The sequence below is a fragment of the Musca autumnalis genome, unplaced genomic scaffold (assembly GCF_047663935.1).
Source record: "Musca autumnalis isolate F117 unplaced genomic scaffold, ASM4766393v1 scaffold_5, whole genome shotgun sequence".
Lineage (NCBI taxonomy): Eukaryota > Metazoa > Arthropoda > Insecta > Diptera > Muscidae > Musca > Musca autumnalis.
Genome location: NW_027412088.1, coordinates 86,362,229 through 86,380,857, shown reverse-complemented (window position 1 = coordinate 86,380,857; position 18,629 = coordinate 86,362,229). Strand labels below are relative to the sequence as shown.

At 34.5% G+C, this 18,629-nt stretch overlaps 1 protein-coding gene across 3 annotated transcripts in view; it reads left to right on the top strand.

The window, feature by feature from the left end:
* robo1 (roundabout guidance receptor 1) overlaps positions 1–18,629 on the top strand; it is a 401,904-nt gene that overhangs the window by 323,701 nt on the left and 59,574 nt on the right. For all 3 annotated transcript variants that reach the window (XM_073989014.1, XM_073989013.1, XM_073989015.1), the window contains exons 11-12: positions 265–347; positions 13,762–13,922. In XM_073989014.1, the coding sequence (XP_073845115.1) occupies positions 265–347; positions 13,762–13,922 (244 nt within the window). The remainder of the gene's footprint in view (positions 1–264; positions 348–13,761; positions 13,923–18,629) is intronic.

Below are 18,629 nucleotides of genomic sequence, written 5' to 3'. Positions count from 1 at the left end.
GTTTTCTATATAAAACTCTAAAATAAATTTGATTTTCTATGAAATCAATCACCAAATTTAGGGGTAATTGATATTTTCTATAAAAAAAATTGCATAACAAAATTATCGACGGATATGGTTTTCACCATAAAATCACCTTATAACATGAGTTTCTTTACGAAAACTAATTTATAATATTTCTTTAGAAAAACTGAATGAAAGTAATCTAAAAACTACGACATCCTAAACTAATTCCCTTCTGTATTTATTTTTCTCTCAATTTAGATCTTCAACTTAGCGACTCTGGCCTTTATACTTGTACAGCATCATCGGAAAGTGGTGAAACCTCATGGTCGGCCACATTAACGGTAAGTAACGGGACATTTTTAACAACAAAATTTACCACAGCCATAATTATTAATTATGAAAAAATATATAGCTACAAAACAACAATAACTTAAAAATATTTTTATAGACACTTTTTTTCCTGGCAAACCGCTGTGAAAGTGTGCAAATTCATTGTGTTGTTGTGTTGCTGGTGCACAACATTTAATTAGTCATAAATCCTTTTTTCGGTTATAGCATTTTTTTATTTCTCATTGTTGTTAGCTCTTGAAGCTATATTTCGGGTCGTTTCTCTTAATTTTTTCGGTTGGTTTTTGTGGTGTGTTAAACATTTTGTTTTTAGAGGTTGTAAATACTTGGAATACAGTGAAATTGAATCATAAAAAAATGTTTTACAAATAAAAATTTAGTTAAATGGAAAAACAATTTACATGTGTTTTTCATTTTGTTTATTGCGTTTTTGACTAATTAATATTTCTGCGTAAATCACAAAACGCAAAAGGTCGTAAAAAATTTTGTGGGTTTTTTTTGTTGAAGATTTTCTAAGAAAAATATAATTAAATTTATTGTTTTGTTTAACAAAATGTTTTTTTACACCATAATCCTCCGCACCCATTACGTGCAGACATGCAATGCAGGGTGTCCGGTTGGAAATCTTTTATTGTTTAGAATATTTTTCTTGGAGTTTGAGTTATTAGGACTACAATTTAGGTTATCTTGCAAAATCGTATGAAATCTTTTGCCTATTATCATTAAAGATTTCTTTATTTTGTAAACCATGGTAATAGGTGTGGTCTATTTGAAATAATACCACCAGGTTAGAAACATTTTCGAATAACTTCGCTGTCATTTTGATACTTTAGGATTCGTTGTGTAGAAAATATCCTCCGAAAAAATTTTTATCACAGCAACAGTTGAAATATCCGATTTTAGCCCGGTCGTTCATTATTTATTGTCTTTTAAATATTCCCTTCTTTTTGGGTGCCTAAGATTATGCACCTTTTAATTTTTCTTAGTCCCGGGCCACACTACAGTAATTTCACTGAAATTTTGATATGAAATTATGCGTCTCTAGATCGACGTCCATAGTAGAGTAAAATCATAAAATTGCTGTAGTGGGGAGTTCGATTTAAGAACACCTAATTTCATGAAATTTTTTAATGAAATTCACGGTAGTGTGGACCGGGACTTAGATTCTCTGCAGTTCCTCACATGTGCAAATCGTACTGTATAGTAGTACGTACTGTATAGTAGTACGTACTGTATAGTACGGTCTTTGGGTATGGAAATAATTGCATATGTCTTACCCGTACTTTCCGCATCTGAGGCAGACGATCGGCCTTCGGCAGGTATTTGCGACGTCGATCCTTGTTCGATGTTTATTTCAAGCAACGTATTTCATTAATAATAAAACCAATATCAGCCAAATGTCATCATCGAACTCGTTTACAGGACCATCTACTTTTAATGAAATTTTGCATAACCAAATCACCCTATGTCCTCAAACGCCTCATAAATTCCATCTTTGAGATCTTGAATCGACGCTAGGCTCTTGGCCTAGATATTATCACGTTGTCTTAATGGAAGAAGTCGTAAGGTGTTAACTCACTGGATCTCGGTAGGCAATTGTGATCATCTGTTCCAGAGATAACACGGTACGGAAACTATTCCGGAAAAAAACAATGGTTTCGTTGCATGTGTGGCACGTAGCACGCTCTTGTTGAATGTAGACTTTGTCCAGATCGATAGCGTAACAACCATAACTGTTAAATCAACCTCATTTTCAAAAAAGTAAGGTCTTATGACCCCACCGGAACATAAACCGTACCAAACGGTCACACTTTAAGGATGGAGAGGCTGAGGATTCTGTAGTATTTGACATTACAAACTAAAATTTACATTACAGACTAAAATTTCAGTTCTCAGACTGGTAATACAGTAATGCTCTGTAAAGTTTCATTTTCTTCGACTTTTTCGCTTACCGATATTGTAAAGTGTGGTTCTCCGGCAAATGGATATTTTTGAAGTATTCTTTCTTAAACGCCATCACCATTTTTTTATAAAGTTGTTAGTTTTTTAGTAAGTGCTAGTAAGGAGTTGACCAACTAAATCTAAATCTTGGTATGAAGACAACCGGCATTTGGCCGGAATTTGCGACGTCGATCCTTGATCGATGCTTATTTCATAATAACGAGGAACGTATGCCGTTAATAAGGAAAATTAATATCAGCCAAATGGCATACACAATCACGCTTACAGGACCATATCCTTTTCATGGAATTTTACTAAACCAAATCACAAAGTGGCTGTCATATGTCCTTAATAGCCTCACGAAGACCATCTTTGAGGTCTTGAATATATGCTGGACTGTTGGCGTAGATCTTATTGTTCACTTGGCCCTAAAGGAAGAAGTCGCAAGGTGTTAAACCACAACATATCAGATATAACACCGTCCGGAAACTTTCCTATAAAATAACAATGGTTTTGTTGCTTGTGTGCGCGTAGAGCACTCCTGTTGAAAGTAGACTTTTTCCAAATCAATGGCTTCCAATTATGACCATAAGAACGCATTAATCATCTCTCGAAAGCGTAACAACCATAACTCTTGATCCAATCTCACTTTCGAAAAAGTAAGGTACAATGACTCCGTCGGACCATAAACCGCACCAAACCTTCAGGCATTGAGGATGGAGAGGCATCTCTTCTTGTTCTTCTTGTCCCAACAGCTCGAAGTTTTCCACCAATTTCTGTGTTGCGATTAGGGATACGCAAGTCGATTTTCGAGTAATCGATTCCTCGATTTTTTGATTTGAAGAATCTAAAAATCGAAGTCGACTTTTGACTTCATAGAAAATCAAAATATCGATTTTGTATTATGATTCTTAGATTCTTGCAGTGGAAATCAAAAGATCAATTCTGTTTTGACTTTTTGATGTACTACGAAAATGAAATACAGGTTACATTGGTGAGAGCAAGACAGCAATATTTTATTATTTGTTGTGCTGATGAAAAAAGTTAAGCTAACGGTACGGCAGTGTTAAACGCGAAGCATTGTACACTAAAACGTTACACATTTCCAACGAAGGAGTCACCTTCATCGAACGATTCTTTTCTCCAACTGAGTTCTAAGTAAGAATCAAAATATCGAAAGATCGATTTTTGAGTCCTGAGTAAGAATCAAAAGATCGAAAGATCGATTTTTAAGTTTTAACCAAAAATCCGTTTCAGACACTTTGGAGTCGATTTTACCATGTCCATATGTATTTCCATCTGTTTGACTGGCTGTAGTGCACGATAACTCTGGAACGAATCAACCGATTTGATCCAAAATCTCGAACTTAGATCAAGCTCAAATATGGGCCATATCGGTCCATTGCTTGGGGTACCCCTCCATAAAATTTCAAAAATGTTTGCTAAAATGGTGCACACCATAACTTTCGAAGGGAGAACCCGATTTGTTCCAAACTCTGCACATAGTAATTTTTTTCTTCCGGATATAAATCAGCTTTGAATATGGACTATGTTGGTTCACTCCTTTGGATACCACCCACACAAAATTTCAAAATTGTTAGCTCAAGTGCATTTTAGAAAGTCTTCTCGGATCGTCATTAAATTTTATGCAGCAAGTTGTGCTCGGGACACTTTTACGACGGTACAATTTTTTTCGTGGGCAAAACCATACTTCTTGAAGTAATTTCCTAAAAGCTTTAACTAACCCTTCCGGCACAAACTTAATTTACTGATGAGCATGAAAACTAACGAATTGAGTGCCCAAATTTTGCCAAAACTTTGCACGTCGTTAATTTTTTTCCGAACGTACTTCATGTTCCAAGGTCTATATTGAAAAAAATCTTCGGGTATCTACCTCACAAAAATTCAAAATTTTTCCCAGCAAAATGTTCGATGCCAAAGATGCTATTCAGGAATGGGTGCAAGTGAAATGGAATGTCATTTTTTTCAGCATCTTCACTCATTCTTTTTACAAGAGCGTGACCCCCAAGAGATGCAATTCATTTTCAGATCCTAAGCATGTCATCTTTACTAACTCGATGGAATGGCATCTTCAACAATTCTTTGGCATAGCATCTATACCAATCCTTTGGCATGCCATCTTAACCAATTCCCAAGAATATCATTTTCACTAATCTTTGGCATGTCATTTTCACCAACCCTTTGGCATGTAATTTTCACGTCTTGTTCGGAAAATGGAAAATGCTGTATTGAAAAATGATTTTCATTTTTTTATTTTATTAATTCAAAGGAATTAATGAAATAACTATAATTTATTTATCATCATAAAGTTTACATCTATAATTGCAGTTTGTTCTCGTTGTTGTAACAGTAGTTAATATGTTTGTATTCTCAGGTTTCTGCTTAATCTGACTCTGGGTCTATCAGTCGTAAGAATGTGGCTATTTCGCTATTTATTATATGGTTTGTAACCACAAAGCTGCAAACTTAAGTTTCTTATCAGGATTGGTAGGGCAATTGAAAAGGAGCAGTGTGTCGTGGGGGCCTGTGCTGTATGCTGGGCAGAAGTGTTCCACGGTGTCATCAGTACTTGCCCTATAGGAATTTTGACGGCTGCACCATCCCGAGCGTATTGACTCAAAACTACTCTGGTTTGTCTTGACAGCTGGCGCTTCTCAGCTACGATAGATGGTGGATGTTCTCCAAGGACCGCATTCACACGAAAACTGTTTACTGCATCTGCGACTACATTCGTGTGAATGTTACTTAAACCTGGTTGAAAGGCTTGTTGATCTAGATGTTCTCTCTTGTAACGTTAGAATTCTCTTTCTAGATTATGAGCACGGCTTGCTCTGAGTGAGTCCTCTGCTAATATGGAGATGGCAGTTGTTATGCTGCTTACGGATCCTATGCTATTGATCGGCAACTGGAAAGTTATTTCTGATGCTGGAAGAACTATAGCCACAAGGGTCCTTGCTACGGGCGACAAAAGCGAAATCAGTTTGTAAGATTCACCTTTGCTGGCATCCTTTTCGGGCTTCAGTAGATGGCCTATTTTCCAGACTTCGGGAATGATGTGTTTGGCAATCGACAGGTTGTAAATTGAAGTGAGAAACTTGACTTCCGGCAGTCCCAGCTGTTGCAGTCTAAACATCGCCGCTGCACGCAACATAGTTTACTTCCTCCGCAACAGGTTTTGATTCATCTTACAAAAGGATTTTTCTTCCCATCAGTGCAGTGCAGATTTCGACATTGACTCCAACTGCAGATTACTATTTCGTGAATTTTATTTTACAACGTTTTGGAAATGTTTGTTGTTTTGTAGGGATCTACAAATCGACTTGTTGAGCAGGGTTCTCTAGAGCAGGCAAGGAAACTTTTATAATTGGTCTGTTCCTTTACTTTTAAAAATGGTAATTGTTGCAAAAATGGTAAAATTGGTGAACTGCTCTCATATAAATTGTATGCTTTTAAAAGTATGGAAACACTTTGCGGGTAAAAACTGGTAACCTCAGGCACGTAAAGGAACACGACTAATACCAAAGAGTGCAGTCCGACTCTACTTTTAGCTCAATGATTGGGACTTCCTATCATAATAAATCTTACATTGCTTTAAACGTAAATATTTAGATAAATAAAAGAATATATACATGTGTAAAAATAAAAACACAAAATTCATCTCTATTGGATCGATGGAATGGGTTCAAATGCTAAGGAAAAGATCGGATCTATCACGACTTCCTTTGAATTGGTTCAAATGCTGATGAAACGATCGGATCTTTCACGACTTCCTTCGAATGGGTTCAAATGCTGATGAAAAGATCGGATCTTTCACGACTTCATTTGCACCAATACAAAAGATCCAGTGAAATCATGGCATCTCATGGAACCACTTCCATAAAATTTTGCTGGGTTTGTTAAAGTTCTGTTTAAGATCTGTTCGAAGATACTTTGTGATCAAAATTTTTGTGAATTTTAATCACCTACCTAAATATCTTGTAATTCAGAATAACACCTCTTGTTGGAAAGCCCTATATCATGTCTCGGCATGGATTTCTGAGAATCTTCGCTAGATCATGAAGTATTTCAAGTTCCAATTGTCTAGAAAATCTCCTGCAAAATTTTACTTCCCAATATTGACTGACCGATTGTTCAGTACTTAATATTGTTTAAATGTGCAGTATAGACTTCGTACTAATGATACAGTACTATATACAATCAAGTGGTGTTCCCTGACTTACGGGCATAGGAAGATCGTAGTCTTTCCCATAAGATTCCCAAAATCAAGATTTTTAGGATATGACATGCTTTGCATATGTATATCCGCTGGGTGAATAAATTTTTCGAAACGTAGAGTATGCCCAAAAGTGTGCAGTATGGGCTTTAACATTTTTTTCTTGCATAGAGTACAGTACGTGCTAATGGCACTGTACTGGATGTAATCATGAGGTGTCTCCTGAATTTTGGGCAATAAATATATATTAATTATAGAAGAGGATTAAACCACCCGATTTAAGTCTTGGTTTGTTAAGAATCAATGATCTGTTGTAGATTTTTTGAAAATATCTACTGGGTGCATATACTTACTGGGTCAAAGTTTGTATAACATCCAATGACAATTCGTTCTGTGGGACTCAAGAAGGTCCTAAAAATATATGAAGTCATATACCACATGATTGATTAAGTACTGTACAGTGATTACGGTACTGTACGGTCCTAGTACAGTACCGTAATCACTGTACAGTACTTAATCAATCATGTGGTATATGACTTCATATATTTTTAGGACCTTCTTGAGTCCCACAGAACGAATTGTCATTGGATGTTATACAAACTTTGACCCAGTTAATCCTAACAAAGATTTTTCTTGATTTTGATTATTTAAGAATTTTCTGTTCAACTCAAAATCATATTTTTCCCACAGTTATTTCAAGTAGATCTTCACAAGGAGCTATTTAGGAATAGATGATAGAAATTTCAAGTGTTTTATGTTAAAAAATTTACATTTTAATTGTTAGTGGCTCCACGCAATCAGACCAATGGTGGAGAGACAAAATAGTATTGTAATTCAATTGCCCCCATCAATGTGCCATTTCTAGGCATCCAATTGGAACTTAGACACAACCCCAGAAAGAAAGACAAGAATAACAAACAAAATCATAGAAATGATAAATTTTATGACTGCCGCCCTCCATCCCTCTTCTCAAGCGCAAATGACATAATTACCAAATTGACCTAAAATTTGTGCAAAGTCATTCTATGAGTTACTTATTATTGAGGCATGTATTGCCACTCTTTTGGACCACCACATTGTTGGGCTTCAACTCAAGTGGTTATGTGTGTGTGCGTTAATAAACATGGAAATGAGAAGTTTCCATAAGAACATGGGATATAATGGGTTGGTTGTTTTTGTTGACTTAATGGTCAGTCATGAAACCAAGATTTTTGTTTTTCTTTTCTTCAAGAGACAAAAAGTTTATATTTTAAGAGGTCTAAAGCAGATACCCACTTCGCCGGGAGTTTTGCTACCAACTTTTTTCGAAACGTGTACCAGCATATTAATAAAGTTCAATTTTGTCTAAATAAAAATATGTGGCTTTGTAATAAATATATCATCATTTTATGAATCCACGTTTTTGTTGTTGTCGTTTGTTGTTGTCTTATGCTGCTGTGCAGACCACCAAAGTTGTGGGGCGGCGACAATAAGGGCTTTGTGGTTGACTGACTACATTTCGCTGAAGAAATTTTAATGAAGTCCATATGGAAAAAAAGTATTTTTAATTTATTTTGGAAAAAAAGTTTTTTTCTCTTTACAAAATCTCCATTTATATTGGCAACCGCATAATTTGTTGGTCCATAAATTATGTATTATACTTGACCAATAGTTGCAAACTTGTCCTACTCATTTTCTTTGTAATTATGCAAATATTGAGTATCATGCATTTTACTTCAAAATCAAACGCAAACATTTTTTATATCTTTTGCCACATTTGCTGCTTGGCATACCATCTCCATCTATGATTCTTTATGTCTATCCTCAAATTTCAATTACCATAACCAAAAGCCATTCAATTAATTATTTAACAAATAGAATAGCAAATAAAAAATGGCTCTAACAATATTGAGAAAATATGTTGATTGATGTTCTAGCACAAATTTAAGAGAGGAGGAGGGGGGGATTTAAAGGGTAACAACATAAAACAAATATTAAAAAAACAACAAAAACTTGGTCTCACTCGAACATTGAAGTACCAATACAGTAGTCAATACTATTCAAGTTGCCAACATTCATGAATATGGAGACAAGTGCACTCGGCATGGCAGCCGCCAAGTTGAAAAAAAGTATAGCTGTCCAAGAGTCAGCCGGCAGCCTGCCTGCCAGCCAACTTATCCTTCCCTTTGCCACAACCCATGTTGTAGTTGAAATGCGTAACACTTACTCTTCATACACATAAACCATTCATCCATTCAGTCAGTCAGTCAGTGCATACCATTCCAATGGAAGCTCGGCTCTCCACCACCACCACCAAAAACAACAACATGAGTAACAACAAACATCAGCTATAAAATGCCAATCTGTTATGTTGCGGTCATGATTGTTACAACCCTATCCAAAAGCAATAAAAACAAAAAGCAGAAATCCAATTCAGAAATTGTATCAGCATAAATATAGAGGCGGAATGCCAAAGGGGGACAACTGGAGGAGTTTAAAGTTGGAGCCATCAGCCTGAACCACAAATATTGTGAACAAGAAAAATAGTGCCGTTTGCTACAGAAATTAATGACTCCGTTTTTTTTTTTTGGTTCGGCATTGTGCTCCATCATGTTATGCCCAAGTTTCTTTGTATAAATATTTGCATACTCGACATTGCGTGTTTGAACAGTGGGTTACATTTTGAATAATTATTATATTTTGAGAAAAGCTTTGCTATAAGAAAGTTGTTTCCAAGGAGCTTTTTTTAAATTTTGAATATACATTTTCATCATGTTTTCTGAGGAAAACTGCATGAAAGATTTTTCGAAGGAGCTTTTGTAAATATTAGAGGAAAATTTTGCGAATAAGAATCATTTTTTTTGAGGAAAGCTTTGCCACTTTAAAGATTTTTCCAAGGAGTTTTTGGAAATATTGGAGAACAATTTTGAGAAAGTTTTAGAGGAAAGCTGCGCAAACCGACACACTTTTTTCAAGGAGCTTTTGTATCGTATGGATTTCTGTCGGGAAATCTTTAGGATACGATGACTTTCTCATGAAAATTCTTTGATAGAATGAAATTCTCTAGAACAGATTTGGAACAAAAAGTTTCTGAAAAAAAGAAGAAAATCATTTCTAAATTAGCGAGCTTTGAAAGCCTCCGATCTATAAAAACATAATTTGAGACATTAGATCCAATAGAATGAAATAAGTTTTTTTCGAATGAAACTTAAATTTTCAATAGAAAGTTTTGCGATAAAGGCTCTTATAAAAGCTTTTATACATTTTGGATAGTTATATTGCAAATAGGAAGGAACTATGTTTTGGAATAGATATTTGTTTGCTATCCAAATAGATTTTTGTGTATGAAAGTATTGATTTCTGTAGAAAATATTCGGAACGAAAAGTTTCTGAAAAAAGAGCTTTCAGATGAAAATGCTATAAGAAAGTTGTTTCCAAGGAGCTTTTTTTAAATTTTGAATATACATTTTCATCATGTTTTCTGAGGAAAACTGCATGAAAGATTTTTCGAAGGAGCTTTTGTAAATATTAGAGGAAAATTTTGCGAATAAGAATCATTTTTTTTGAGGAAAGCTTTGCCACTTTAAAGATTTTTCCAAGGAGTTTTTGGAAATATTGGAGAACAATTTTGAGAAAGTTTTAGAGGAAAGCTGCGCAAACCGACACACTTTTTTCAAGGAGCTTTTGTATCGTATGGATTTCTGTCGGGAAATCTTTAGGATACGATGACTTTCTCATGAAAATTCTTTGATAGAATGAAATTCTCTAGAACAGATTTGGAACAAAAAGTTTCTGAAAAAAAGAAGAAAATCATTTCTAAATTAGCGAGCTTTGAAAGCCTCCGATCTATAAAAACATAATTTGAGACATTAGATCCAATAGAATGAAATAAGTTTTTTTCGAATGAAACTTAAATTTTCAATAGAAAGTTTTGCGATAAAGGCTCTTATAAAAGCTTTTATACATTTTGAATAGTTATATTGCAAATAGGAAGGAACTATGTTTTGGAATAGATATTTGTTTGCTATCCAAATAGATTTTTGTGTATGAAAGTATTGATTTCTGTAGAAAATATTCGGAACGAAAAGTTTCTGAAAAAAGAGCTTTCAGATGAAAATGGTTTTTAGACAAGCGAACTTTGAAAACCTCCTATCTATAAAAACATAACTAGAAACATAATCATTCCTTTGGGCGAAGCTTAGTATTTCTATAGAAAGTTTTGCCAAAAAGGCTTTTATAAGAGATTTGTAAATGCTGGATAATTATATTGCAAATAGGAATAATGTTTTCGATTAAAGCTTTGTATGCTATTCAAAAGATTTTCTCCGAAGTTTTTGTATAAAAGAATGTATTTCTATAGAAAATATTCGGAACCAAAGGTTTCAGATAAAAATTATTTTTAGACAAGAGAGCTTTGGAAACCTCCAATCTATAAAAACATAATCTGAAAAGTTGGATTCCACTAGAAAGCTTTCAAGCTTTTCCTTGGATGAAGCTTAGTATTTCTATAGAAATTTTGTCTTGTCCTAAAGGTTTTTATAAGAACTTTCGTAAATGTTGGATAATTATATTGCAAATAGAAGTAATGTTTTCGATTAAAGCATTGTTTAGTATTCGAAAATTTTTTCCTGAAGCTTTTGTATGAAAGAATGGAAAATGAAAAAATAGCATCGAGATGAAAAAGATTTTTGGACAAGCGAGCTTTGGAAAAATCCCATCTATAAAAAACATAATCTGAAACGTTGGATTCTACTAGAAAGCTTTCTACAATAAGCTTTCTCTTGGATGAAAGGCTTTTATAAAAGCTTTTGTAAATGTTGGATAATTATATTGCAAGTACTCGTATGAATAATGCTTTCGATTAAATCTTTGTTTGCTTTTGTATGAAAGAATGGATTTCTATTGAAAATATTCGGAACAAAATGTTTCTAAAAAAAGAGCTTTCAAATAAAAATAATTTCTAGACAAACGAGCTTTGGAGACCTCCGATCTTTAAAAACATAATTTGGAATATTGGATTCCACTAAAAAGCTTTAAAAACTAAGGTTTTCTTTGGATGAAACCAGGGGTAACCCTTCAGCATATTTTGGGATTAATGTTTAAACTAAAGTGGAAAATGGTCGCAACTTTTGTTAGATAAAGTTGCAGGAATAGGTATTTTCTATTAGATAAGCTTGCATGGGGTGCCACAGTGGTGCAAAGGATATCGTTGGTGGTGCAAAACTTTACACCTGAAATTTGTCGGTAAAACGGTAATTCCTGATTTTCGGTATTTTGAAAGTTTTAGCCACATTATGTCACCGAAATTTCGTTTTTTATGTTTCTATTCTTTGCTGCTAGTATTAAACTTTCCTCCAGAAATTTGTTGTTATAGGTCCACATTTTAATATAGCCCCCATAGAATGGCATCTCCCGATTTTCTGTAATTTCAAGGTTTTGGTCTCATCATCACATCGAAATGTCTGAAATGTCGTATTTAGTCTTATTTGAGAGCGCGAAACTTTCCCGCATAAATGTATTGCTGTAGATCCACGTTCTAAAATATCCCCAATTGAACGATACCTTCCCTTTCTTCGGAATTTTCAAGGTTTAGCCATATTTTAAAACCGAAGTTGCTGAAATTTCGTATTTTGTCGTCATTGGGAGTATTAAAATTTCACCGAGAAATTTGTTGCTGTATGTCCACATTCTGATATAGTCCCCATAGAAGGATACCTCCCAATTTTCGGTAGTTTCAAGATCTTAGCCTTATTATCACATCGAAATAGCTGAAATTTAGTATTTAGTCTTTGTTGGGAGCTTTAAAATTTCCCCGAGAAACATGTTGTTATAGGTCCACGTTTTGACATAGTTCTCATAGAACGATACTACCTGATTTTCAGTATTTTCAATGTTTTTGCCTCCTTATACCACCGAACTGGCTGAAATTTCTATTTAGTCCTCGTAGGAAGCGAAGCGATTTCTCCCAACTTTAGGCATTTTCAAGGTTTTAGCCATATTATCATACCGAAACAGCTGGAATTTAGTATTTAGTCTTCGCTAGGGGTAGAGAACATTCCCACAAGGAATAGATCAGTTTATGTACTTTGCCACATTTTGGGGTCGAAATGTATATAGAAATGTTTTATTTGGAAACCTGCTAACACAGGACAATGCTTTGGTAGAAGACCGTGGCGGAAGAGTTTAGTACTTTCATAAACTAAAGGAAACTAATTATTCCAATTTGTTTTAATACAACTCGTGGTGGAGTGTAAGGACCGGCCGAACTTAACGCCTTTTTAATTTTTTTATTTACAAACTAATTTCTTATGCCCACTGTTCCTTAAAAATGCATTTGGCAACAACTGTTGTGGGTAATTTTTAACATATTTCCTTTTTTCGATATAATGGTCGTTTGTATCGATATCACAATGTATTAATGATACATAATGACATTTTGATATCGTTGAAACTGTTGTTGGTTATCTGCATTTTCTGGATTTTTTACGACCTTATTGTTTTTATAGCATTTGTTGTGGATACTAATTGGAACGTGTATTTTGTCTATGTGACAGATATTGAGCATTATTTTTCCAAATAAAAATCTTTAAAATCTGTATTTGAAATGGGAAGGAATTTTGTTTATTTTTTAAATATTTCGAAATTGATTGATTCGTATCAAGTGAAAGCTTATAGAAGGGTTATATGTTAAAATCATCCACTCTGGGTTACACATGTTTTTGTTGTTGTGCTGTGTGGCGATGTGGTTATTTAAGGTTCCATGAAAACATTATGAAAATTTCATTAAAATTTGCATACATTTTACAATGTACCACAAATTAGCCTGTTACACAACGACAACGACAAGGAAAACATCATTCACATGATACGAATGGATAACAACAAAATGTCAATCACAATTAATGTTCTGCCCAAGTGATGGTGAGGCAGACAGACATTGTGGCAAAACATCAGGTCAACCAGCAAACAACAGCAACAACGAACCTTTTACCATATTTTATCGTTCACCGTTAAACGAGAAGCCAAATCAACCAAAACATGCAACATTATGCTAAATGAGGGTCGTCGATGTTTTTGTGTCGTCTACTCAATCTTAGTTTTCCTGTTAAACAATGAAAAAACAAAAACATAATTTTTAAACAAAATTTACATAGTGATTTTTTTCTTTCTTCCCATTTTTTATCCTTGCATGTTACCAATATGGCTGGGGACTATGCTTTGTTGTTATTGCTGTGGTACCTTCAACACGCCAGGTGGAAAAGAGCAGTTCATCAACATTACATCGTTCAGCAGATCCCAGTACCTATCCCGCACCGCCCGGCACTCCCAAGGCTTTGAATGTTACTCAAAACAGCATATCATTACGCTGGTCCAGAAGTCAGGAGAAGCCACAGGCAACAAGTCCAATTATTGGGTAAGTCTTTCTTATATTTTTTTGTTATTTTATTTTTCATTTTGATTGTGTGGCAAAGGAAATGTGATCACCTTTCCCTTGGTTCGTTTTTTTCCTGTTTCTTTGTTTGTTTGCCAACTGTAAACTGCTGAATTTCCAAACAAAAAATAAACAAAAACATTATCAATAAACGAAAGTTAGTAACAAACATCCACTGAGCTATAAGAGTTTTCCTGGAAAATATTGATTTATTTCCCAAAAATTTTTTGGCAAATATTTGCGTTTGTTACGAAGCTATTCATTGGAAAATCTTGTGAAAGCAAATGTGATTTTGGAAAAAGGAAATGTGGGAGAGTTTTTAGAAGTAAGGTAATTCTAAGAACATTTATAAAAAGGAAAAGGTTTAAATTTCTTAAAAAGGGTATTTTAATATAATTTACAAACTTACTTCTTAAGTTATATTCCAAGAAGGCCTATTACACAAACTGTTATGAGTCACAATACACACAATTCTGAAGGCTACTTCTTCTCTTCCCATAATTGTGTTAAACAAGGAGTTGTAATAGCCAATATCATTTAACTTGAACTTCCCAAAATCCATTTATTTTACACCGAGTCATTGGATCTGCTGTCAATTTTTCGTGTTTTCCTTTCGCTTAGAAAAATCTAAGATTTGTTGTTCTCATTATGCTAATTTGCCGGTTAATTTTACACCAGTGATGATCTCTGTGGCAGATAAAATAGCATAGCAGACAAAGAATTTAACAAAACAATGAACCCAAAAATTTGCCACTAGCCTACAGCTGCTATACAAACATTGCGATGTAAAACAGTTCACCACAGCAGATAACAAAAATGCAATATGCATTCCGCTTGCGTTTTTCTTTCTAAGCTACAAATACGAAAGCTAGAAAGTCCAAACAGTTTTCAACGATTTGGTTTGTGTGATTGTGCCTAAATATTTATTCTCCACTTAAAGTTAACAGAATAGTGGCGGAAAACGAGAAGACCCCACTTATCTTTGCCTTGCAGCTTGTGTTCTTCTGCTGCGAGAACGGAATTCACACTGCATCTTTGTACTACCTGCGCAACTGCATCAGTGTAATACTATTCAAGCCCGCCTGATATTCTCATTGATTTAGAGGTTCTTGCTGGTACCTTTGGACCTCTCTATCCAGATCATGAAGTTCACTTCTGATGTGCCTGGGTGAAAAAGCCTGTGCACTAGATCGTGGTAGGGATGCTCACGGCGCACAGTGGTTCAGAAATCGATTTTCCAACATTTTTTGTTGTCACCGTTTGTTAGTTTCGATATGGGATTTGATAGTTAACATATTTAAACTAAGGAAAGCAAAAAATTAGATCAAATAAAAACTAAAAATGTTTCCCAATTTTGGAAAATACGTAATTTTTGTAAATTTCTTTAGAAAAAAATAGCTATTTCTCAGAAACTAAAACAGATATTGTGTTCATCGATTTTTTGTAAGTTAGGCAGGATTTTTGACTTTAAGAGTTGTTTTAATAAATTATTGAAGCATTTACACTAAGCGAGCTATTTTGTTTTTCATCAGGTACTAAATTTTAGTGACATTCCAAGTTTAGTGGACTAGAACTTTTAGGGAACAGCTTGGACCAATGTTCCGTTTTCACAGAATGATGCCCGAGAGTGTCCTCTTTGGGACATGGGTAAAAATGTGTGTTTTTTCCATACCGTTTTCCATATAAATTATAGCTTTTTCACACAAATAGACGTTTATTTAATATATATGATTTTTTGTAAGAGTTTTAAGAAAACACAAGGAGAACTTTTTCAAATTAGGAAAAAAAATTAAATTTGTTGAAAAAATTTCTTAATTTTTGTTTTAATTTTTTGTATTTTTATGGTTTGCTTATTAAGTTTTGACTTTTTCCAAAACGTTAGAACATATGAAAAACTCAAAAACACTCATATTTTGATGCAAAATATGAAAAAACTCAAATTTTTAATTTTGACCTTGAATTCATCTGCAACAGCTGAACCGAATTTAGAGACTTTTAATGTGTCTGAAAGTGTTATCTGTCGAATAAAAACGAATTATGAAAATATCTCCATCCGTTCAAAAGTTACAGAGTTTTGACCAGAAAAACGATTCTGAACCACTGTGCGGCGGTAATACCGAAGCAGGTACCGTATCTACAACATCTTCTTGTGCTGATGCACCGGTAAAATGTTCGTCTCCTCATAAAGATGGTACACTAATGCCATGATGATGCATCCTGTTGCAGTCCTTAGGACGGTGTTCTGGTAGGTTTGAATATTCTTCCACTGCGTAGCGCTAACATTTGCATACCATACTATCGCCGAATACCCCACAACCCCATAAGAAGTCAACAAGGTTTCTTTGTCAGCACCCCAAGTACTGCCAGTCAGCGACTTGAGTATCTTAGCTGTGGCTTGCACCGACGAATTAAACATGCTGTCGGAAGTTACAACAAATATCTTGGGACACCATCAATAAATATGTCCAGGGGAGCCTCATATCAGCCGTACAGGTAGCGAACAATGTGTCAGCGGATATTTTCATATTCCTTAGATGGAAGAACTGTATTTTACCTATCACATATTTCATTGATGATCGGACCGGTATCGTACAATCCTCCGCATACATTACGATCAGAAAGGTAGAGGTGAAACAGTTCCACAAACGACTGGCCTCCACACATAAAGTTGATTACCCACGGCTGGATGGAAGTCATCACTATGTCCCCAAATAGCTTAGCATGGTTAATGGTATCGTAGGCCATCGATAGGTCGAGAGGCATTATACAGTTCGATAGCACGGCCGAACAGCCAGACCTTTTATGTGTTTAAATATTGTTCGCCATATTGTCTGGCTGACTGGCTGGAGCGCATGATAAATTTCGGACGTATCAACCGATTGCTTCCGAAATCGGGTAATTATAATATTTTATTCAAACATAGATAATATTCAAAAATTGGTCATATCGATCCATTTCTTCCGGTACATCCCTTACAAAAGCTCAAAATTTTTGTCTAAAATAGTAGGCATGATAACTCGCACATGGATCAATCGATTTTGTCCTAAGTTGGTTTCTAGTTTAGGCCAAAACGGATACTTAATTCACAGGTAGTCTTACTCGTCAGCCATAAGGGTTGTTTCTGCAGTCTGGATAAAAATCCAGACATAAATCTGATTCGAATATAAAGATTTTGGCTCAAAAGCTCTTAAAACCCTGCAGAACCAACTCTTATGGCTGATGAGTAAGGTTACCTGCGAATTATGAAACGATTTGGTCGAAACTTTAGACATCATAACATTTCTTCCATGGGTACATCAAGTTCCAAGTAGGTCAACATCGGACCCAAAGTTCAAAATTTTCGCTTATGTGAAGTTTAAGTCTGTTAGGGATAGTTTTGAAATTTTTACCGAATGTACTCCTGTTTACAGCGATATAGGGTTTTTTTTCGTGGGCAAGTCCATCCTTCCAGACATAATAGTCCCAATTTACAAAAAACTTTGATTATGTGCAGGTCTGTTCGAAACCTGTTTTGAAATTCTCATCGAAGGAAGTCCATGTGATCGTGATTACTATGACACAATTTTGTTGTGGGCATGTCCTTGCTTCCTTACAATGACCTAATAGCTCAAATAATCCTATGGTGACCAACCAAAATGGCTGGTTTGCAAGACAACTATCGAAAGGAATGACTACCAAAATTAGTTTCACGTTTACAGATTATTTTATCCTATATAATTTGCAGCTGTGGATAATTTAATAACGATTGTGGATAATTGTATCTCTAGATGGGGACAATTTTATCCACGGTTGTGGATAATTTTATCCACGGTTGTGGATAATTTTATCCACGTATGTCGATAAATTTATCCACGTTTGTGAACAATTTTATCAACGTTCGTGGATAATTTTATCCACGTTTTTGGATAATTTTATCCATGTTTGTGGATAGTTTTATCCACGTTTGTGGATAATTTTATTTACGGTTGCGAATAATTTTATTCACATTTTTGGATAATTTTATCCACATTTGTGGATAATTTTATCAACGTTTGTGGATAATTTTATCTACATTTGTGGATAGTTTTATCCACGTTGGTAGATAATTTTATTCACGGTTGTGTATAATTTTATCAACGTTTGTGGTTAATTTTATCCACGTTTGTTTGTATCCAATTTTGTGGATAATTTGATCCATCCTTGTCTGTGGACAATTTTATCAACGAATAGGAATAATTTTTGCCAAGTTTGTTGATAATTTTATCCACGTAGGTAGATTATATTATTCAATTTTGCGGATCATTTAATTGCGTCTGTGTAGTTGTTTATCCACGCTTATGGATGGTTTATATACATTTTTCTCTATGTTATATATAATGTTACCTACCTTTTGGATTATCCAGGGTTGTATATTATTATATCCATGTTTGTGGACTATATTTTCCTCCGCTGTGAAGTTTTATAGCGATATGGATAACTTTAAATTTAATTATTTTATCCACGCTTGTGGATAGTCTCATCTACTTTTCAGCATAATTCTTTTCTTGTTTCTGGATAATTTTATTCATTTTGTGAATAATTTTTTCCTGGTTTTGTAGATTTATTAGCAGGTGTATGATAATAATTTGAAGGGATTCGTTTCATTCATTTTAGTGGAAAATTGTATCCAAGTTTGTGTTTTAAATTTGCACTAGTTTATCCATTTTTTTA